The sequence below is a fragment of the Empidonax traillii genome, unplaced genomic scaffold (assembly GCF_003031625.1).
Source record: "Empidonax traillii isolate 1590-97213 ecotype Southwest subspecies unplaced genomic scaffold, ASM303162v1 scaffold401:size1000279, whole genome shotgun sequence".
Classification (NCBI taxonomy): Eukaryota; Metazoa; Chordata; class Aves; order Passeriformes; family Tyrannidae; genus Empidonax; species Empidonax traillii.
In genome coordinates, this window is record NW_020955594.1 from 768,295 (window position 1) to 791,266 (window position 22,972).

At 39.8% G+C, this 22,972-nt stretch overlaps 1 protein-coding gene across 5 annotated transcripts in view; it reads right to left on the minus strand.

Moving 5' to 3' along the window:
* MET (MET proto-oncogene, receptor tyrosine kinase) overlaps positions 1–22,972 on the minus strand; it is a 93,680-nt gene that overhangs the window by 62,288 nt on the left and 8,420 nt on the right. For 3 of the 5 annotated variants that reach the window (XM_027893678.1, XM_027893679.1, XM_027893677.1), the window contains exon 2: positions 10,113–11,327. In XM_027893678.1, the coding sequence (XP_027749479.1) occupies positions 10,113–11,312 (1,200 nt within the window). In that variant the 5' untranslated portion in view covers positions 11,313–11,327. Of the gene's footprint in view, positions 1–10,112; positions 11,328–14,444; positions 14,462–22,972 lie in introns of those variants that run through there. The other 2 variants (XM_027893676.1, XM_027893680.1) reach the window with 1 other exon arrangement.

Here is a 22,972-nt window from a genome sequence, read left to right on the forward strand (position 1 = left end):
GCTAAAGTACCTCCTCCTGCAAAGTCATTCCAGCAGAATTCAAACATCCTAACATGCTGCCTCATGAAATCCTGTTCAAGCTCTTCGAAAAAAGTGGTTAGATTTTCCTGCTTGCCCTGACACCATTCCTAGCTTCTTCAAGTTCAGCCTTCCTCAGAGATGCCATAATTTTGGTATCAGCTCAAGAACCTGCAGATTATTACACATATGGTTCTTACAAAACCCAGTGCTTCACAGCTTAACCATAATGTATGGTTAGTTGGTCAAGAAATAGGAAGGCTTTGATCTTTGAGTAGCAATGCAGAGATTAAAAGGCTACTTAGAAAACGAAAGGAAGATTGATAACGGAAAACTTCGGCAAAGAAGCTGCTTTAAATTAACACTTTTAAGCCTGATTCTCTCCCTTCCTCCCTCCCTCTCACCCTCCCTCTCAGTATACACATAACTATCCATTTGGCTGTCAATGTGGAAAAATAACTGATGTCAGATGATGCACACTGGATACTATGCCAAGTTCCAGTGAGAAATCACACAGCTATTGAAACGGACGATTAGAGTGTGGGTAAGTGCTTGAGTTCAGTTATATTGCTTCTCTTGCAGGACAAGAGGTGCCAATTGTGCGTGTGATTCATATGAGGGCTTTGTGAAGGCGGCACAGGTGTGCCACTGGAATGCAATGAGGTGTGAGCAAGCCCTGCCTTAAAGCCATGTCCAGAAGGGTAGGAGATAACTAACACTATCTTATTTGTTCACAGGGGAAGTTGAGATGTTTCAAAATTTACCCTTGATTTGGTCCACAGAAGACAGACGTGACAAAAAAGTCTCTAGACATCACTGAGCTATCAGGAGCTGTCACAGTTTTGCAATCAACTGGTGGTTTATATCTTATATTCAGTGAGCATAAAGTATTTCAGACAGAGTTGCACATTTGAAGCCAAAGGTGCAAAGTGGAGAGGAATTCTTACAGGCACTAATGAAAATCTCAGAAAAATGCCCAGTTAGGTCAGTATCAGAAAAATTACTCCAAAGTCTAGTTTCTAGTCTGAATACTACACTAAGGGGGCAAAACCCCCAAAATTTTATCCAAAGATGTTTTTGTGAGCTTTTCTGTTATCTGCAGTGACTGCAAATTGGAGAAACACTCCTCCAGGCTCATCCTTCTAAGAGCTGACCAAACCCTGCTCCTCTTAGTTAAGTTCAGTGCTCAATTAGAAAGTGTTATTGTACGTAAAGTCTTGATGTTATGATTCATGTCTTGAATAAACTAGAAATCAACAACTTAATCACTGCAGAACGTTTCATATTGGCTTGTGAGCCATTTGTAGGATATCATTAAAAATAAAATTTAATTTCACAAATTGGAGAAATGGTCTGGAAGTAACTAGGTGATATTTCCTAGTGTCAATTGTAAAATACTGCAGTTATGAAGAAGAATTCAGCTGAAAGTAGGAATATATCTTATATCCCTGATGGTTTGTTTATATGGCTTTTAACTTGTTGGAATCAAAATCATAAGTACCAACTTTTGTTTTCTGCTATGAATTCTGGGAGTCTCCCTCAAGAGAATTGGGCACTGAAAAGTGCTAAGAGTGTTTCTCCTTCCATAGAGTCAAGAAATACTTTAGGTTCGAAAAGACCCTTAAGATCATCAGCATAACATGGAGTAGGGGGAAATGAGCTACTGCTAAACGAGCTGGATCCAGATATCTGCAAATGGCAAAAATCCTTTTTCAAAGAAACTGCTGTAGAGCAGATGAATAGATGATGCTACATAAATTGGTTCCCAAGACAATTAAAACCTGAGAGAGTGAATAAGCTACTTATCCCTTCTGTTGTGGAAGTCCATGAATTAAGATAAATAATAAAACTACAGGCTTCAGGATTGGGTCATGTTGGAATCAAATAATCAAAATAATGGTGAAGAATTTACAGGTACAGCAGACTCTGAACAGGAAAAGTAACCATGAGGAACACAGAAGAACTTTATCAGATTTTCCTCTCTAAATATCGTTGTGTATTTTTAGCCAACACAGTTTTGCTGTTCTGTAATACACTTGAATTTTCTGGGTAGTCTGCAGTATTTCTCTTCAAGTGAGAAGTACATGTGGTCACTGCTTCTCTCCATGAGAAATACAAGAATGGCATTCTGGCCACAATAATTCTGTAAAGCCAGATTGTTGCCTGAGGATGAGAGTGACTTGATCATCATCATGGTAATTATGATTGCTGTGATTCTAGGGAAGGAAAAAACAAGTAATATTGAATGCTTCAATTTTGCCAGTGGACACTAATTCATATGGTAAACAATTCCCATAGAAGAAGATCCACCGAGCTTCTGATTTCTTCTTGACCAGTGAACAATACCTTGAGGGTGTGTAGGTGCTGTGAACTCAGTGAACACATCTGGGACAGGGGACTGGGTTTTCTGTTTCTAAGAACTTGTACTGAGGCACTGAAGCTTTACTCTGAAAGTTAGAAGAGTTGTTTCCTTTTTTGTTTTAAACAAAGAATTGTTTCCCTCTTCTTCCTTCCTCCTTCCTCTTCCCAATAATGCTCATTTATTTGGAAATAATTTGAAGATTTTTCTTTTTAATAAAATAGAGAGAAAGTAAATCCCTTTCTGAGAATACTTTTTAAAAAAGAACTCCATTGATGTAAAATTTTACATAGTATCATTCCACTAACTCTTAATACTGTTTGCTCTGATCTACTTCACTGCTCAAATGAGATGAGGGAAGGAAGTTTCTGTACTGATGCTTCACTTAAGGTAATAGGTAAAAAACATCCATGTTAAATGCAATTAGTTAATACAAATTAAGATGATTTCATGTTCGTTTGTCAAGATCATTCAAAGAGTTATTTGCTTTTGTCATTGAACAGTACTGCATTAGTTCTCATAATCTGGTTAGTGCATTAGCACTAAGTAAATCCTATTGATTCAGCAGATAAAATGCACCTAAGTAATCTTTGTATTTTGCTGATTTCCCTTATATTAATTTAGCATTTAACTCAGCATACAGATTATCAAAGGAGAGGTGTTGACTAATTACATATTTTTAAGGAATAAAGTAATGCATCGGAGATGTTGTGCTAATGAAAGCAGTTTCGTTGTACACTTGTAGTGTATATCAGGTGCATTTTTCATAGAGGTCTTTGTTTACATGGAAGCTGTGGTGAAATAGAAAAGCTGTTATCCAAAGATAACACTGAGCGTGGAGGCTCTTATTCCAACATAGCATTGCACAACAACTGCAAGTCTAGCCAAAACAGTGGTGCAAGAGATGTGGGGGATGGAAAGAAGTCCAGAAACTAGGAGAAAATCATGCAATTTGCTCTAATTTCCACATGCTTTGTATAAAACCAGGGTAATATCTGCCTTAAGAAAATGAAGCTCCCACTATCACTTCCTACAAGATCATTCCTCTGGTATTTGTTTGTGTTCACACACCCTGTAGACAGCGCAAATAATATTTTCATATGACCTACACTTGCTTTCTGAACCATTCACACCATGGATCTTCTTCCTCAGCAATTTTTTCTTTTAATTTACTGTGGGATTTATTCTGGTTTTACTTTTGTGTTTGGAAATAAGGAGTAATTCCACTGATGCAAAAGCTGTCTGAGATCAGAAACCCACATGCCACTTAGAAAGTTTAAGTAACACAAATCTCTCCTGGATAATAATTACCTACTGTTGCTTTAGTGAGCAATAATGATGGCCAGATGTGGTCCTGACTCAGAGTAACTAAAGTAGGGAAACTGCTGAAGTAAGGTGGGTGCTGAGCAAGCTGAAAGGGAGATGTCTGCTTTGTCAGGACTTATGTGTCTCTCTACCATTTGGCAGCAGAACCCAAGGAAAATTCTTTGCTTACTTTCATGTGTCAACAACCTTCCAAAGCCAGGTGGGATAAATCCAGGACTTAAATCTGCATGCAGTGCTCTGCAGAATCAGCTTCCCTTTCTTTGGAACATGAAATTGTGCATAAAGAAATCCAGAGCAGATCTTTCAGAAAGGGTTCACACCGTCACACTGCAAAATAGCCATCAGCAGACTAGATGGGAACTTAATCTGGGGCAAAGGAGTCTTAGAATTTGGTCTGAACCCAGGAAAAGCAGCTTAATATTACACATCTCTAGGGAGTGTCCTTAATGTTACATACCTACTAGTATACATTTTGGACATCTCTCTTGTGCAACTGCAGAAGTTTTCAAATTTGTAAGGTTACATAGGATAAGAACACTATTCTTTGTCCAGTTCTAGTCTTTAGAGTTATTTAAGGGCCTTCAGAAACTAAGACATAAAAAACACATGACCAGACATCCATTTTAACAAAATAAAAATTACTTTCTGCATGAAATTATTTCTGTGCAATTCCAGAGAAAAGCAGCAGAGTCACTTTCCCACACTAATAACCAATAGGGAACCCTGCCTTCAGTGGAAGAATTCGATTAAAAAGTCTGGAAATGGAACATTATTAGTAACTCTGGCTGATTAAGCTGTGCCCTTTGCAGAAAATGGTAGTTTAATGGATACCACTTTTTCACAGAGAAATCCATCTTTCATCAAGAAGATGATAAAACACCAAGCAACAGCACTAGGAGGCAAACAGGCAGATCTCTAACAGGATATCAGGAGAAGGAAAACTAGTTTTTGCAGCACTTGAGAATTAACAGGTTGGCCTCTAAACTCAGTTTCCCGAGTCAATACTGGGACTTGGAGGAGTAAAGGGTACCCCACTAGGGCTGGTGGGGTACTTTCCAAAGAAACTCCCTGATCTGCTTCCTTGCCTTTTCTTTTTCTCAAGAACTCCCATGTGATGGTGACCTTGTGGCCAGTCCTAGAGACAGAACAGCCCTTACCTCTGTAGTTCAGTGTTTACTGAACCTAGTCCAGCCTGAGATAACTTCACCCACTCCCATGCTCTCACCATACCCCCTACACACTCATACCCCTACCTCTACCCATGCCTATCTGACATGTAGCATAACTGGAGTCCAGACTCTTCCTGCAATCACTTATGTGATGCTACTTGCCCCAGTCAGGTCTTCCACAGTCAGGTGGGTAGGTGGCCATGTACCCAGCAGTGGGGGGGAGCTGGCTGGTGAGCACACCCTGCCTTGCACTCCACTGGTACAGGCACAGTAGAGACCTCAGGGTACTGCCAGGACTTCTGGCAGACAGACAGTGAGTGCACAACAGGAATGCAGATGCAGCTTATCACCTTATTACCAGGTTTAAGCATGTTTTACAGGGTGTCAGTTCACACTGCCCATCGTTCAGTCTCTCCTCATTTATTCTTCTGAGATGTTAGAGCCCCTTAGAAGAGCTTGCATACAGATGGCAACAGATTTTGTGCCCAGGCAGAATGCTCTATGCCATCTGATACAGCAGTTCCAGAGAATAAATGACTGAACCAATCCGATGGATTCTGGTGTCTGACTTTTAGGGAAAATATTCAGTGACATTCTACTCACAATATGAAAACATCTCTATGCTGTGAGGTTATCTAAATAAACCACATAAAGCCTTTCTAATCAGAGATCTGATGCTATTTTTAAACCTACCAAAAATTTTAAGCCAAATGGTGTGGCATATTACAGTTATAGGGCCTCAAAAGAGTTATTTGTCTCTGTTTATTTTATTAAATATTCCTAGACACAACCTTAGGATGACAGATCAATAAGTGCCTTTGCGGTTTCCTGATAGAAGGCAGCAATTATTTTCTTCCATTACAATATAAGCATAACCTAATTTTACTCATCTATCATGTGTGTAATGGTAATAAAGAAGCATCATCATGTGTTTATTTTACTGTCACTTTATCTTTTGTTTTGGTGATCTTCTGTTTTCCTTTCACATTCTTCCAGCTGTTTATGCCTTTCATTCAACAGGAGTTGTGATCTGTTTGTCGTGCTTTATGACACTTGCTGGGAACATGGTGGCAAAAGCCTGTCTGTGGTTTCTCTTTTCCTGTAAGGTTCAAGTAGTTTAGGCTTTCACCTGAACTTACCTGTAGAAGAAACAAAGCCATAGGATCTCTACAGAGCTGAATTTGGACTTTCATTTTAGAGGCTGCTTTCCCATGTAAGACAATAATGACTGAAGTCAGGTATCAGAAGACAATTTGGCTTAAAATTGTTTAGCATGTAAGAGATGTAGAAAGGCCAAACAAAGCCTGTAAGATCATGATCTAACTAAAGACAACTGAAATGTATAGTTGAGATTGTCAAGGCTAAAATCAACTCATCTTCCTCACTTGAAAAATCCCATTTAATCTATGATAAAGATGCACACTATTGGACTGTGTCTGGAAACGAAGTAAACAGCATTTGTCTCCTCATCTAAACACACCTCTGCTCTGAGGAGTACCACACTGGGGCTGACTGTGACTAACTGTGACCAAAGTAATTCTGCCTAAAGACTAAACCCAGTATTCTCCTTGTTGTGGGTGAGGAGATTCCCGAACAGTGATTCAAACCCCTCCAAAGCAGCTACGTCTCAGATCTCTTTGTCCTGACTCAAGCAATAAAACTTCTTTACCAATTTTTCTTTTGATTCAAAGCCAGTTCTGTTTCCACCTTGCTGTCATTTAAATGTCAGCCAGCTCTTCACTGAAGGAAATTATTAGGCAGTACTAACTGGTCACAGCTCTGCTGAAGTACATCTGACATCAATCAGATGCTTCATCAGATTCACTTTCCCTAACCTTAACTTCAGTGAGTCCAGGTTTTGCCTTCATATGTATTACACTTAAATACAACTGGAAATGTTTTATTTTGATTTTATGAAGTTTTCTGTGAGCACTGGAGCAAGTGAAGCACAGTTGTGCCTAGATTTATATCTTGTGCTTGGTTGACTTTGCTGTCCAACTAAGCTGGGATGGAGACTTTTCCCATGGTGAGCAATACCTTCCTTAATCCCTGCAAGTCCTTCTGATGTTTATAAAGGGGCTCCTTAAACTTCACTAGTTTCCACAGCCTGAGCATATATTGGATCTGTCTCTGGATTCACACTTGAATTCACATCTTTACGATTTCTTATTGCTGAGGTTGTTAGGATAACTAACAGTAGTGCAACAACATAAAATTAATTCCTTTAGAAAACAAGGCTAAAACCTATCCAATTATCAACCACATCAAGATGAGTTGTTTTTTTGTTGTTTTTTTTTTCCTTTAAATATAAGAAAAACAAGTTGAGGAAGTGTTTTGGATGTATTATTTAGGTTTATTATGGTCCAATTCTACCTTTAGAAGCCTCAGATTAAACAGTCCTGAGGGACAGCCACTTAAAAAGATGGACTACTCAAAGTCCAACAAAATTATGTACAATTGTCTTGTGGGACTTTTTTGGATAACATGAAATGGCCTTCATCAATCAGACTCTAACTGTAAATTATCAGAGAGCACTTCCTTGCAAATGGTGCTAAAGGCTCATTTTTCTTTTTAATGTCGCAGTTAGTGGTATACCATATTCACTGCTGGACTGTTTTCACTGTCCTATGACTTAATCTCACAGTGGTCAATGCCTTTCACTTGCATCAGTGGTCTGTGGTTATTCTTTCAACATCAAAGAGAAAGGTCATCTTGGCTACATTACAAAAAGCAAGTTTTGAATTTTGCCAAAATAAACTGTGACAAACTCTCACAGATAATAAAAGCTTTCTTCTAAGTTGAAGGTGACTTAGAAAAAGGAGAAAAATGGTTTATGCCCTCATCTACGTTTCCTCAATGTACAAAGAAGGGCCTAAGAACAGTTGAGGGGTTTGAGACTTCTTTTTTATATTATTATTTAACCTCCAGCAAGATCATGGAAGATCAGCTTTGACATTCCTGAGACAAGCATAAGAAATTATATCCTTTCCTTCTGCCTGCTCCTTCCCTTCCTTCACATTCCAACCCTGCAGGTCTATTTTACACACCGGAGAAAAACAGGAGGATAAAGGATGCTTGGCAAATTCTTGCCAATCTTTTTGACCAGTTGAAATGAAAAACCTCACAGGACACTTTTTATTGGATCCTTAATGAGTCCTCAGGAATAAAGGAAAGGAAATGGAATGGCAAAGCTTGACAGTCTTGATATTTCTGTGTTAAGTAAACAATCAGGACAAAAATTTCTGACTGTCTTTATGCCATTTAAAAGAACCACAAGAAATCACAGGAACATTTTTTCCCTTTATCAATTTAATGTAGCAGAAATCAGAGCTCTGATGACATTTCTTGAAAATGGGCAACTATAATAAACATGTCAGCAGTATAAGACATTCAGTTTTGATATGCAAAGCAGCAGCAGACTCTGGAACAGCTTTTGAAACACGAAAGTACTTCCCAGCATGTGAAAAGCGGTGAATTATTGTGTCAATATTTTAATGGTATACTTCTCTATGAAAAGATCACCTTATGAAATGGATGTATAGGCGAGTACAGAATGAGATAAGCTAAAGGCCACGAGCTTTAAAGACAGTCATTCACAAATCATATACCCTGCGAATATAGAAAAAAATACTTTCAGAGAGGAAAAACGTTCCTTGTTATAAATGAACTGAAATACGAAAGAAAAAGGGATATTAATACCTGAAATGAAAAATTAGGACAGCAATAACACAGTGAAGAAAGATAAGAAGTTACAATGCTGAATGGTAGCTAACTTGTTTTTAGTTCCTGGAAATTGCCTGTTCCCCCCCAAAACAAGGTAATAAAATGCCATGTCTTTTGGAGCTACTGGCAATGCCTACATCTGTGTTGAATGCCTGGAGTCTGCCATAAGCAGATGTCTCCTGAATGCCAGTGCTGTTGTGGTTACGCTCAGATCGGGTCAGACCTCTCCTCTGAGCACATTCCTGCTACTGGTGAGAAGCCACAGCATCTCTGTAATGGTGCTTTTCCCCAGACCGCCCTGCCTCACCCCTGGCAGTGAGGAGCATCCCTTCTCTTTGATGAAAGAGACTCCCACCTCCAACCAGGGCATGTGTCTGCACCCCATCCTGATGCCCCGTGCTGGGCAGCCATGCCGAGGAGGACTCTGGTCCTCCTCCTTCTCCACTCTTGGGATTAAGAAGGCCTGTGGCTCCCACCCTCACTCTGAGCTATCCCAACGAGGGGACATGACAGATCCCATCCATCTCCATATGCAGGTGGAGCCACTGTTCTGTCCTGACACGGGCCTCATCTTGGCTGAGCAGAGCCCCACCACAGAGACTCTGGCCCTGCCCTCTGGTAGAGGACAGTGTGCCACCTCTGAGCTCCAATTTCTTGTATTTGAGAAAAGAAAGTTCCCCACAGAGGATATTTAAGGGCCTGCTGCATAAGCAGGTGATTTAAAGTTCTAATATTTCATGCTCCAAAGTAATTGTTAAAAGCACCTGATTCCCAGATTATGTATTTCTTTTACAATAGCTGAAACCAGCATAAACACTGGCCAGAAGGGAAAGGGATAATTTCTAAGCTTCCTCTGCTCAGAGTTTCAGATGTTTGGAGAGGAGCAATCACTTGAACTCAGTGTAGAGAAAGGCAACCCTCCCACCTGAGACCACGTGTACCCTCGTTCAGATACACCTCTCACAGACACCTCTTTCATGAAGAAAACTGATGTCAGTCTGATCGTTTCTGCACCAAGCACGAGCAACCATATTACAATCTGGCTCTTCGTAGCATGTTCCAAATGATCTCTTTCATTTTTTTCTGAGGAGGGCAGTGATTCAGCATTAACACAGTTTTAAATATGAGTGATGTTCTCAGGGACTCCTCAGTGCACATGGATATGAATGTTTATGAATACCTTTTTGAAATATGAAAAGAAATAGCCATCTAAATGTTCCATTTATGTGCATCAGTTTCTCAAGAAAAAACCTTACAAATTAAAATAAAAGGAAAAAAAAAGGATTTTCCCCCTAGTCCCACTACTACATTTTTTGCACAATAAAGACCTCAGTGATTTTCATACTCAATTTACAGAAACTAATCCTTATAGAGATGAATCATCAGCAAAGCTAAGTAACCTGAAATGATCAGGGACTTAGATTTTGTAACTGAAACTGAAAGGACCAATACCTGGCAATGGAGGAGGCCAAGAGAGAACAAAAGTCCCAAAATATAGCAAATCAATTATCACTTACCCTGTTCAAGCAGTATTTGCTCTCCTTCCCATAAAAGTGCTGGAGACATTTCATGTTCTGCTTGTCAACAATCTTGTTGAAGAACTCATTGATGGTTCGCACAGAGACAGCGCAGACAGCAGATCTCTTGGTTGGTTCGGAAGAGTCTGGTTTGCTTTGTGCAAAAACACCATAGAGAATATCATCGTTCAACCCAAGGCCCATTTCGTGGGCTAAAGCTGCACCAGGCTTGCTTACATAGGCAGCTTGCAAAATGTTAAATACCTCCTTTCGGATGGACCTCTTTCTTCGTTTTTCAGTAAAAATGCACTCAAGAGGCATTTCCATGTAAGAACGCATCTCTGAGTCTAAAGTGCAGAAGCGTATAATTCTAGTGTGAAAAGCTTGTGAGTCAAGAGATTCTCTCTGTACAGTCAGAAAATACACAAAGTGATCATTTTCAAAGGCGTGTATGTACCTAATGGGATACGAGTCACGGAACTGAGGAAGGATATCTATATAAGATTGATCTGTGAGAAACTCAAAACCATCCTGTGTTTCTTTTAACCTTCTAACTGATATAGAATGCAGCACATGGGGAGGTTGAAATGTAGATGTCACAGTATTTCCAACAAAGAAGTTGACAAACCTGTCCTTTTCAGTCACCAAAACTTTGGTTCCTAAAGTGCTTACAACACAGTCGGGACAATTATCTGCTTCTCCATCCACCTGGGGTGAGTACATGCAGTGCACCTCGCTTTCAATGTCAGCAGGGTTGTCAGGGTGAATGATGTGACGGTGGCAAATGCCTCCGGACACACTGCCACAGCTGATGAGCTGATCATCATAATAAGTTTCTAAAAGCAGTGCCATGTTAACGTTATCCTTCCATACGCTGTTAGATAAATTGGCTTTATCTCTGCAGTCTTCACATGGCGCACAGTCGGGGCTCTCCAAAACAGGCCCGGTCTTGTACACAGAAATGTTCTGGAGAGTTTCATTGAGTACATAAATCTTGTTGACTGCTCCAATATAAACATGATGCTTGTATAAAACTACATTCTGAATTGGTGTTTCTGCGATGAAGTTAGGAAGATCGTATTTTACATTGAAATTCATCTCTGATTTTTTAGCAGCGTCTTTGCATTGTCCATGGCTCCTCTGCAGCAGGGTAAATAGGAATACGATAAACCCAGAAGGATATGCAGTGAAGGGCTTCATTGTCAGAGATTTAATCTGTCAAAATATATTTAAAGGAAATAGTGTTACATTTCACATACTAAAACAACAGAAATCCATTTCTAGCCTGCACGTAGTAGCTGATGTATTTCAGTTTAAAATGTGTTGTAATCTTGCTTAGTGTCATAAGGGTTGTGCTAGAAACTGCTACGATTACTGTTCTTCATGGGTACCCATTTCACTGCTTTTAGAATAATTCACAGAAGGGTTTTCTCATGATGAATTTCTTGAGACCCCTTGGCATATTGTAAAGCAGAAAAAGAGAGATGACTACTTCCACATTGGCATTAAATCAGCTGACTGATACAGTTTAAAACAGGATGGTGTATACACAGCTAAAAGCACAACTGCCCAGGACACTCAGTACACAAGTGCACACAAAGCAATTGGAGCCCTTCAGTGTGTGGATATAAGACATTTGTCAAGTTCTCAAGGGGCTGAGCTGAGAAAGTTAGCACAGCTAAGCTCAAAAGTAAGAAATAGAAAAGATACGAAATAATGTGAAGATATGAGCTGGAGTGAATATCTGTTGACATATTTGATTAACCAAGAGACTTCTCTCCACCAGACCAAAGGAAGAAAATCCTCTCTCTCTCTCCCTCCCTTCAGCTCCCCAAATCACTGTCTTCCATAAAGGCCCAGTTTGGAAAAAAGAATTTTTTTTTTCAGCCAGCTCTACTTCTTGGAATACTCACTCTCCCTGGTGTTGACAAGGCTTTGTAACATATTAGAATATTTTATGCATCATGTGGTGCCTGGCATGTGCAGGCTTTATTTTAGGCCCTGTACCACAGCAGTAAGTCACTGTGGTGAACCTTTACAAGATACAGCCGACCAGTGTGTTGTAAACAAAGGGCTATCAAGTGACCTACGGCCATTAACTGATGAAATCAAACAACCTATAGCTTCTCTTTCTTTTTTTTTACATCTCCATACAATTGTTTGATGTGGCTTGAAAAACCAAAGGCAGATGACTAGTGTGATATTTCACCCTCTGGAAAGATCAATTAAATGAACTGTGGTTATGAGCGTTTCAGCGCAGTATCCACACTATGCCCTGTGACACCAGACATTTTCTGTTAATGTCATGACACAGTTGTTAAGCCAAATTCAGCTTCTTCAAGGAGATAACAATTATGCATTCTAACAGCAACATGATCACATACTTTGGGAAAATCCTTCTAGTTTGACTATAGTTGGGCAATTGTTGCTAATCAAGAAACGCTTGTGACCACTGAAAGAATTTAAAATAGATGACCTTGAAAATTACAAACTAATAACAGGAATCTGTACCGGCTTTTTATTTCATTAGGACTTTAGGCAAAATGAAAAGGTGACTATAGACCAGAGCTGCTTCAGCTGTTTATAAATTCAGTGTTTTCACCAGATTAGGTAAAATAATTCATCAATAATTCTGCATTTCTTGTGACATTTTATTTCAGCATCCACTGAATTCCTTCTGTGGTTTACCTCCTTAATTACATAGAATAAGAGGTTTTGGGAAAAAAAAAATTGGTCTTCCTCACTGTTAACTGATAACAATTATGATTGAGAGTTGGGGATAAAAATCAGAAACACAGGCTATTTACAAGAATTAGCTGGTAAGAACAACTCTCATTTTTAGTATTGAGAATAAAGATCTTGTTTCAAATCACTAACATTTTTCTGGTACTAATTAGTGATAACAGAATCCTGGAAACAAATCTAGCATGGATTAACATTAAAAAAAAAAAAAAAGAAAGAAAAAAGAGCAGGTGTATTTCTATGACTAGAAAATAGTCCCAGTCCACAGAGTACTGACTTCTATATTGTACAGGACAGGAAACAATTTTCTCATTCCCTGTAACACCTTGCTGTTATGGAATTTTTCCTGCTCTGTGCTGGGATGGAACCAAGAGCTTTGAAAGTTTGTGTGAAACACCCAAAAGTCACACCCAAACCGAGAACAACAGTGTTCCTGTCCTGCCTGGCCAGTGCCAAGTGAATGTCCCAGCAGCGGGAGGAGTGGGAGCGTGGTCTGACCGTCTGCCTCTTTTCAACCAGCACTTCCACTCAAGAAACTGCTAAAACTGATATGTTCCTGCAGATTCACTTCTGATGAGTCAACATGTTCTGACAAATACTAGATTAAGCAAAAAATTCCAAAAGTGCTCTATTTCTGACACAACACAGAGGCAGGTATACTGTTTATTGTAACAATTTTAAACTGATGTAATAGAGGTGGCCCTGCAGTGGAGAGAGAAAACAACGGGTGAGACAAGAGTTGGATGAGGCTGACTGACCACCAACACCAAAAAAAAGATGCAAGGTTATTTGATAGGCATCAATTTGTTGCAGTATATTCTGTGCCACGCTCTTGTTTTAACGTTCTGAATTAGATTTCCCATCCACTAAGCGCCTCAGTTTTCAGTTTACAATCCTCCCCATTCTTCCAGTATCTGAAAAAGAGGATCCATAATTGTCCAATAGTAAGTACCAGAGTGCACCGCAGAGATATTTAGAGCCCTAAATACTGTCTGACTTATTCTTTCCCTCAAACCACATTCTGGGATGTGAGACCAGCATCCTTAGATAGGCTACTCTGCCTAAACTTGGTGGAACAGCACTAGTTTAAATCTGTGTTCTGGAGACTGAAAATTCTTCCTTAGACTCCTTTAGCAAGTAAAATTGTAACCGAAAACTTAACAGTAAGAGCAAGGGTGGGATTCAGTGTAATGTAAAGGATGCCAGAAATAATAGGTACTGTATTTCACCACTCCAGGAAGAAAAATATGAGCAATAAATGAAAACCAAGTCATCTTTGCTCTAATATTTGAGCCTCATTTGAGTCTTTTCCTTTGTACGCTTTCGAGGTGTTTCAAGACCCTCTCAGGCAGAAATCTGCAGATTCCCACATATGGGAAGCTCAGGTTCAGATTTATGGGCAGCTCTAGGGAAGATGTTCCCCACAGTGCATGTCGCCAGCATACTGTGAATCTTCCCTCGAGGTCCCTGAAATCAGAAGGAACATGCTTTACTGTGAGACATTTAAAGCTTATGGAGGACACAGGAATTATGTGAAGAGTACAATGTATTTCACAGTCCTCACATCATATAAACTCTGCTGCTCCTTACTGAGACTCCCATGATGTTTGGTGCCTCTTTTCATCTGCATTTGACCCAGGGTCTTTCTCTATTCCAACACTGCAACCTCTGACACAGAGCTGCTCTTTTGTAACGTCCAGACCAGGTCACTAAAAACACGCTTCACTTGAATACACCCTAGGGAAACAGGAAAACTTAGGAGAATTAAAAATTCAGTCTTACCTATCTTCAAAGGTCCAACAATCCCAGTTCTCCTTAGCACACACTCAAGTGTAATTTCAGCTGAACTTAAACACTAAAAGATTTTTGCTGCATTAAAAGCAAAATACTTAGGCTATAGATACACCTTTTAGAGTACAGATCAAAGAACTAGCTGCTGTCTACCACTGACAGAAGGAAAACAAGTAATCCCTTTGTTTCTCTACTTGGTTTGAATGATGGATGCTGTTCAATCTTTTGTGACCTTCCCATGACTTGTGTGTCAGTGTGTCTTTCATGTGTCTACAGAAGACTTGTAAGCTTTAGCCTGCGATAACTATCAGCGAGCAATAGCTGTGGATGGATTATTCCTTTGTAAGAAGGATGGATTATATCCTTTTGTAAGAGATATTTTCAAAGCCAGTGTCATGATGTGCTCATTTTTCCATCCCTCAGCAGACAGTAGCCAGTAAAAATGATGAGAAAATGGATTTTGGGATGAAAAAATGGATTTTGGTTAACCATTGCAAGTGGTTGGTAATGATGTGTCATATCAGTGTGATTGGCAACCTCAAGTGCTATGGTTGGTGTTTCCCCTCAGGCTTGGTCTTGAGTGTTTGTGTACCATTTACAGTTTCCCAAAGGCAATTTTCTTCCTACAAGTTTCATTCTCCCTAACTGTGGCCTGGGTGATAATCTCTAAATACTGAACATCATGGTCCTCCTTCACACTGTTTGCCACTGTATTGACAAAGCAGGCCTGGCATTACAGTGGAATAATGTTCAAGCTGTCATATGCAAGAAAGCCAGAAAACACAGCCATGCTTGTTTCACGTGCCCTCATTTCAGATGCTTGGGTCCCATTTAGCTCTGATCACAAGCACTCCACAGATCTGCACAAGCTCAAACACGCTGACCTGAAAGCATTTTGTAGGTTGTTTGGTGCATCTCGTTTTTCCTTGCTTTATTACAGAAAAGGAAATTACAGGGTCCTCCATATCACACAGAGATCGTGTTTGTACAAGAACACATTTAGTCCTCAGATAGGTCATTTCAGGTTAGGTAACAGTAGAGCCATGTCAATTCATGTTTCAAAAACTCTATTGTCAGCAAATGGTAGCCTTTTCCCCTCTTTAAGGAAATGTTTGATAGTATGATTTTATACTTTTTCCAGGGAAAACTTTCCTTGTTACTTTGGTCTCTGACAGAGTTGTAGTGGTAAATTTATATGGAATAACCCTAGTGACTGCTCCTCCTGAGAGTTCAGTTTGCTTTGCTATTCTGGACCAAAATCTGTGCCAGTTCAGGACCTGATTCCCTGTGAATCAAAAGCCCTGCTATGGAGACAGCATCATCATTTAAGAGGACAGAGAAAATGAGAGAGGGTGATGATAACAGCTCCATCCATCCATCCAGCTTTAATCTATTGTTGCAAATCTGTCACAGCATTGGCATCAGCTTCAACAGACTAAACTCACAGTGGACGTGTCTTCATCATACTTTTCAATTAACTAACTGCACCTAGGTGAGTTTAACCTATATTCTATGTTGACAGGTAAAAAATGTTCTTAAGTCTGAACGGAAACAGTTACCTTAAGTTAACAGAGATGATAAGGAAATTCAATAAGTCAGTAGCAAACATACAAATGATCCCCAAGTTGAATTCAAATGTCTAATCTCATTTAAAATCCATGTTCAGCACTATTTCAACTCTTAAGTTACTCATCCTGACTAGGGTGGCGACATAATTTTCTTGCAGTGTACATTCCTGTGTATGTGCGCTAATCCAATCCAATTTTCCAGTGTGTAGTCACAGGATTTACATCATAAATTCATTGATAGCAGAGCTGGGAGGTTTCTATGGTATTCCAAGATGTGTGTGTGCATGCAGACAGCTGATGGGGAAGAACTGGTGGGCAGGGCACAGCTTAGGCAATTGCTGAAGGATCTACCATTAACTAAATCCTCTACATATCCAATGCAGCCATGTGTGTCAGAAGAAATTGCTTTAATTAGCAAGTTCAACTGATATGTAAGCCTTTTCTTACAATATTCAAACGCAGTAAAAAAGAATCTAAACTATCCCTGCATTAAATACACTCTTTAATATACATGGTCCATTACTGGGTCTGATATACAATTGTAAGTCACAGTAACTATCAATAGAAGCATTTTTGTTGTCTACCATATTTATTTTTAACAGGCACTAAAACACAAGATCACTAATCTAGCCTTTGCAGTGAAGAAAATGCTATTCTTGTACTCATTTGACACTATTTTTGGAGGTGTCCTGCAGTGCAATAAAATGTAGAGTCTTTTACTTGAAATGTGCTTCAGAACTTTACATCCTAAAGCCAATTCATGTCATGGGTCTCTACCACAACTGATTTTATATAAGTATTTTTTGTTGTGATGGGTTCCAGTCGCACTACTGGTTTTTCCGTGATGGTCCTCAGCAAACACTCACCAATAAACTACAAACGAGTGGAACAGATCAAGAGATATATATTGCTCAAAAAGATTAACTTAAAAGGTGGTATATACAGCATTTCTTGCAATTCAGGGAAACTTCTCATGTGAGAAGAGAACTCATTCTAAGGGCTAAGGAATCAATTCCACAAAGAATACAGATTAGAGGTTCAAAATATACAAAGAATAACTGAAAAACAGGGAGGAAACACCCACGATAAAGTAGGTCTTTCACTGTTTCTTCCTGCTTATATTCAGATGGATTTGGATCTTTAAATACAAGAGGACAGCTTTCCACATCTGGATGACAAGACGGAAGGATTTTTTATTATATTTTCTATTATATTGTCTAGTGATAACAGGAAAATAGAAAGTAAACTTTGAGCAACACAACACTATTGTTCCATTCTCTTCATCTGAAATGCAAGTCAGCAATTGTGCAACTTCAGTAAGAAAGTACCTGTGATGCTATGGTGGCTCTTTACCACTACACTGGTAGCAAAATAAATCCAGTTCTAGCACAGACTTAAGCTTGGTATCTGCAGCAAATAATTCAGCTTGACAACTGACATCTGAACATCTTATCCAGTCCAAGTGTTCAGTACAAATAGAAAAAAGTTCTGTGCCTGTATGTGTAGAATAACATGCTATGCTTGTTACTGTTCATGTCAGGACTAATAAAAGAGGACAATGTTGGTCTTCTGTTTCAAGTCAGTGAATAGGAAGATACTTGTTTTTCACATATTTGAACAGACTAATTCATCTCTCATGTATTTTCACTGCATATGCAAAGTAAAGGCCTTTATCAACTCTAGTCAGCTGAGATAAATGCAGACATGTGCCCAGGTGGACTGAGGAAGTCACACAAACTCAGTTAAAGATGGAAGTCTTTTTTTTTTGTGTGTGTGTGTGATAAAAAACCTTACAGTAGGAGAAAGCAACTTCCTTGTATTTCTGAGTCGATCCTGCTGATCAACTCTTTGCATGAGTCTGACCATTTTGTGGTTGTCTGTACAAAATGGGGACAGTGTAATATCCTTGGAATGTAGTTCCTCCTTTCATAATGAGCCAAGCTGGCAAACCTGGTTGCAAGTACAGTTTTAGCTCAATTCCCTTAACTATTCTCAGCACTTAGATTTTCTACTTTCTGTTTTATGGTTATCTATCTACCTGAACTCTTGTATTGAAATGCAGAGCAGGTTTTGGCAGCCCCTCCTGTCTTGTAAAGCTAACAGTCTTCCATACCGTGATAATTAAAGGAATGGCACAGGTCATAAAATGAAAAAGATTAAAAGACAGATATTCATGAGTAACCAAGACAGCATACAGATTTGATCTAAATGTTCCAACAGCAATTATGAATGATCTTGATGCAGGACATTTTCTGCAGTTTAATTGTCATTTGGTGCTAATGGTTCTTAGGAGTCCCTGAGACAATAACTCTTCATAGCCAAACATTAATCTCTTTAAAAAAAAAAAAAGTTCTATGTGTCAGTAGACATGGATGGTAAAGTATATTACATGACAACTGTACCAAAATAGATTATAAGGTATATTATATTAGAACGGGACCGATGGATCTACAAATTACCAAGTTTCATTTTGATGTCATAGTAAATATAAAAATAAAACCCAAAAAGTCCCTGAATTCCTCAAAGGTGTGGTACAAATACCTAGATACCAAGCAAAATTAATTGTGCTGGCTCTATTCTTTCCTCTGAAAGAGCTGGCAGGACAGTGTCAAGCAGCAGTTTTCTGCTTGGTGGATGAACATAAAGCATGCCACTGTGTGCCATGACTTCACCCTTCTAAGTCAATGTGTCTCCAAAAGCCACAAGGCAAATTAGTGACAAAACCTAAGGTCAAGGATTTCCAATAGGTTGCTGATGCCTTGCTTGATATACAGCTCATCAAGCTGAGATGTCACGGTCAAACTGTGCAGGGCCTCAGTGAGATCAGCACATCTGTATGAGTGAGCTGGGCCCCCAGATTTGGAGAGATGGCCCAAGGGCTGGAATGAGACCTCAGTCTGCTGGGGATGGTTTATCCAGGAAAAGGAAAAACTAGGAAAAATCTCTGTTTGTGGACCTCTGTCAGCACTGCAGAGAGGACTTTAGGCTGCTTCCAAGGTCTCTCCTTGTATCTAGGAGCTTTTGTGAGGTTGCCGAACTGCTCTGGCCTGGCACAGCCCCTTAGGTTGATTCTGTGATTTGTCCATATGTATTATATTTAGTGCTGGAAAGCAGACTACACTCCTTCCGTGCCCAAGCTGGCTCCACAAGATATAACCACGATTGTGTAATGCTGTGTTTGAGAAAACCAGCCCTGCCAAACAGAAACCACCTCTATGTAAAGCTAACTTGGTGGTCTTTGCCCCAGGTGAAAATGTGGTGCACTCAGAATAGCTACAAACAAAACTGAACTGGCTATGTTTGTAAACTGGCTAGTGAAAGCAATGAAGTCTATATTTATGCATTAGCTTAAGAGAACACATCCTTTATCTGCTACGAAAGCTAATAACTTGATGGTCTACTTAGCTTCATAGCAGCTTTTTGATAATCAAACAGGAACAATGTCAAGGATAGTGTTCATTTCCCATCTGTGTTTGGTTAGGAGGTTACGACCTTTTCTTTTTAATGCTGACCTCACTTTTGTCACCGCAAGTTTATGTTACTGCAATGCACTTTAACTGATGCCCTACTTTCACTCAGTTTAGAAACTGAGTTAATGACGACTCATTGGCATGACTGCTGCCTTGCTGCGAACCTGTGATTCATGATCTCCTTCCAAGGACTTTATGGTATTGGTGTTCATAAATCCCCAAATGGCCTGGAACCAGCCTATCTGACATCCTGGCTCTCACCAGAGGCAACAGTGTCACAGCTACAATCAGGAGAGTGGCTGATCCGCAGCAGCCTCAGCTCACTTTTTTTGGCAGATGTCCCTCAGCAAGGGTCTGTCAGCCACAGCTTTTCTTTTGAAATATTGTGCTGACCTTCAGAAAATGCTGAAAAGCTCAATAGTTTGAAGAAGGAGTTCAGGGATGGCTGAGTAGTCTGAGTTTCTTCATGCTAATGGGATTCTTTTGTTTGTTTGTTTCTGAAAGGATTTTTCATTTGCTTTATTACTTTCTTTCAGCCAGTCCACTTCCCTCATCTTGGGGATACCTGGGGAGCTTAAATGTGTGACTGTTGCTCTTCAGGGGTTCTCATTTATACTGGCCTGGAACCAGGTTTTGGACTTGTTCAGACCCTGGAATGCCTCCTTTGGGAATCTGGAGTTGGATTCAAGGAGTCTGTGAGATAAGCAAAAAGGCTGTTTCCAGACTTCAGAGGATATTTACCTTTCTCATAAGGGTGAAATGAGGTTAAATGAATTCATTCTTACAAACCACCTCCAAAACACAAAAGGCTTAGCTCTGTTTCTTACAACAGGCTTAGTACAGCAAGGCTGAGCCTGCTGTAAAGGGGCTGATTCAAAACTGTGGTCTTCATCCCTGAATGAACAGGTTGGCCACAGGTCTAAATCTGGGACTAGGGCTTGGCTCTGCTGCTCTCTGTCCCCTGCTCTCTCCTAGGTACTTGCAGCCCCTAGCTGCACTCTCCTTCCCTTTTGCCATGAGATCCAGCATCCCACCCCATGGTCATTCCTTGTTTTCCTCCTTCTCCTGTCCCTGTGGAAAGATGCAGACAGTGGACATGACTCCTCCTAGGCAAAGCTGTCCTGATGCTTTGAAGTCAAGCAATCTGGGAGGAAGAGAGGGGATGAAGCATGGTGCTGGAGGCTGCCTGTTAGCAGCGGGACTTGTGCCTGGCTCCATCCTGTCTGGGGACTGCAAAGGAGCTTTGGTGGGAGCTGTAATCCAGCTAGGACTGAGAGCCTCTTACTGCTCCACGTGATGTCTTCTCCTTTGGAGCTGCAGCTCAAGTGAGATCTGGGGAATGTTCAGCACAAAGTGCAGACAGTGGTTAATCTAAGCACCTGAGAGCTTTGTGGCCAGTGAGTGTTAGCTTTCTGGATCCCCTTGCTGGACTTGTGCCCTGAACTCACTCTAAACACTATTTTAGATGCCAAAGGAGCCTCTCTGGATCTTACCCATAACTTTAAGCTTGGCCTGTTTAACCAAAAGGAAAATAAAATGGCAGCATTAAAATTGGAAATGTCAGTTAATGTATGTTTTTAATTTAGGACTTTATAGTTCAACAACTGCTCCCGAGCATGAGGTTTTACTAAGTAGTTGATATTCAATTCAATACTTTGGGCACTGAATAAAGATCACTGTTATTTTGCAAGAACATTTTCTTTTACATCCCTGCTCCTGCTAAAATCATTGAAGTTATATTGTATTGCTTATTAGCACCATGTATGTTGTGTACGGACAGAAAAATGTGATTAATGATTACTCACTTGAGCGTTTTGAACAAGATACTGATATTTGGAGTGATGATGGAACAGAACTCTTGAACTCTTACACACCTAAGCTTTCCCCAGAAAGCCTGGTTTCAGACTTCAGCTTTGTCACAATAAGCTATCTTAGCTTATGTGAAGACATCACCTTTTCCAAGACTTGACTCCACAGTCTTTACACAAACAATATTCTCATCGATTCCTGTGATAGTTGGACTATCACATAAGGACTAGAGAAGAGGGTGCTTAAAACAGCCTGAAAGGCAGAGGATCTGTTGCAATGACAGAATCTCAATATTACCTCATTTAAAATGAGCAATAGATGATACAGGGTAAATATTGAAATATAAAAGACATAACAGGGATGATAGGTGCAGAAGAGTAAAGCTTTAAAAATCTTATATATTCTTAATGAAGATAATCATTACTCTTTAAAAGACTAAATTAACCTACGTTGCATTTCCAAGTAACTAGCTAATGGATGCAGGCATTATCTTTTCATATCTTCAAAATCCCTATAAAACCATGACTAGTCAAATGTTTGACTGATGGGCTTTTACCCCTATTAACAGCATGTGATGGAGGTCTCGGTAAATAACCTACCTTCAGACTTCTCTTTTCCAGACCGGAAAGGGATATTTTCTTATTCTTTAGCCACCTCTTATTGCTCCTTGCTGCTTCCTGAAAGGCTTTTTGTACTGTGAAAACAATTCACTGGTTGTTACCTTATTTTTGTGCCCCGTGGGGATTTTGGGTGCTACTCTCCTCAGATAAGCAGGGAGCTCTCCCACTGTAGTCAGGGGAACTTTGAAAGCCATTCCTGCTTATCTGCAGGCAGAGATTGGCCCAGCCTGTGTTTCATTTACAAATGAAGAGTGGTATTATTTGCATAAAAGCAGTTTTTTCAAAGCCATGTTATATGAAAACTTCTCAATTTGAAAACAAACAAACAAAAAACAACACACAGCAATTTTCAGAAAGCAGCAAAGTTGTCTCTGAGCTCTACCCCAGCTGATTTTATCGTGGCAGCTCACATCTGAAGAAGAACAAACACATGCTTATTTTCATAAACGTGTTCTCAGAAGGAAAGAAAACTCCACGGAATTGGCAAACAGTCCTTGTAACTGATAATGACCATGCAGGGAATTTTTTCTTTTTAAGCCCTGCAGGAAAATCACAGGATTCTGTTCTGCAATTAGAAGGTCATTAATGGTTTTTGCGATTTCATGCACTCTTGTGCCGACTTTACCTTCATCTCCTATCTGGCTCTCATTTCTCTCAACTTCCATTAGCACGTTCTGCATTCAGTGCTTCTCATCTCATGTAGCCTCCCATAGTTATCCAGGAAAAAAAAAAAAAAAGATAACTGTTGTTGGTCAGGTTTTTCTGAATATAACCAGGAGAGAGAATCATCCTTTTCTCACAAACGGACACGCTCTGCAATCCACCTCTTTTGTATACATAAGGTTGGGAAAATAAGGACA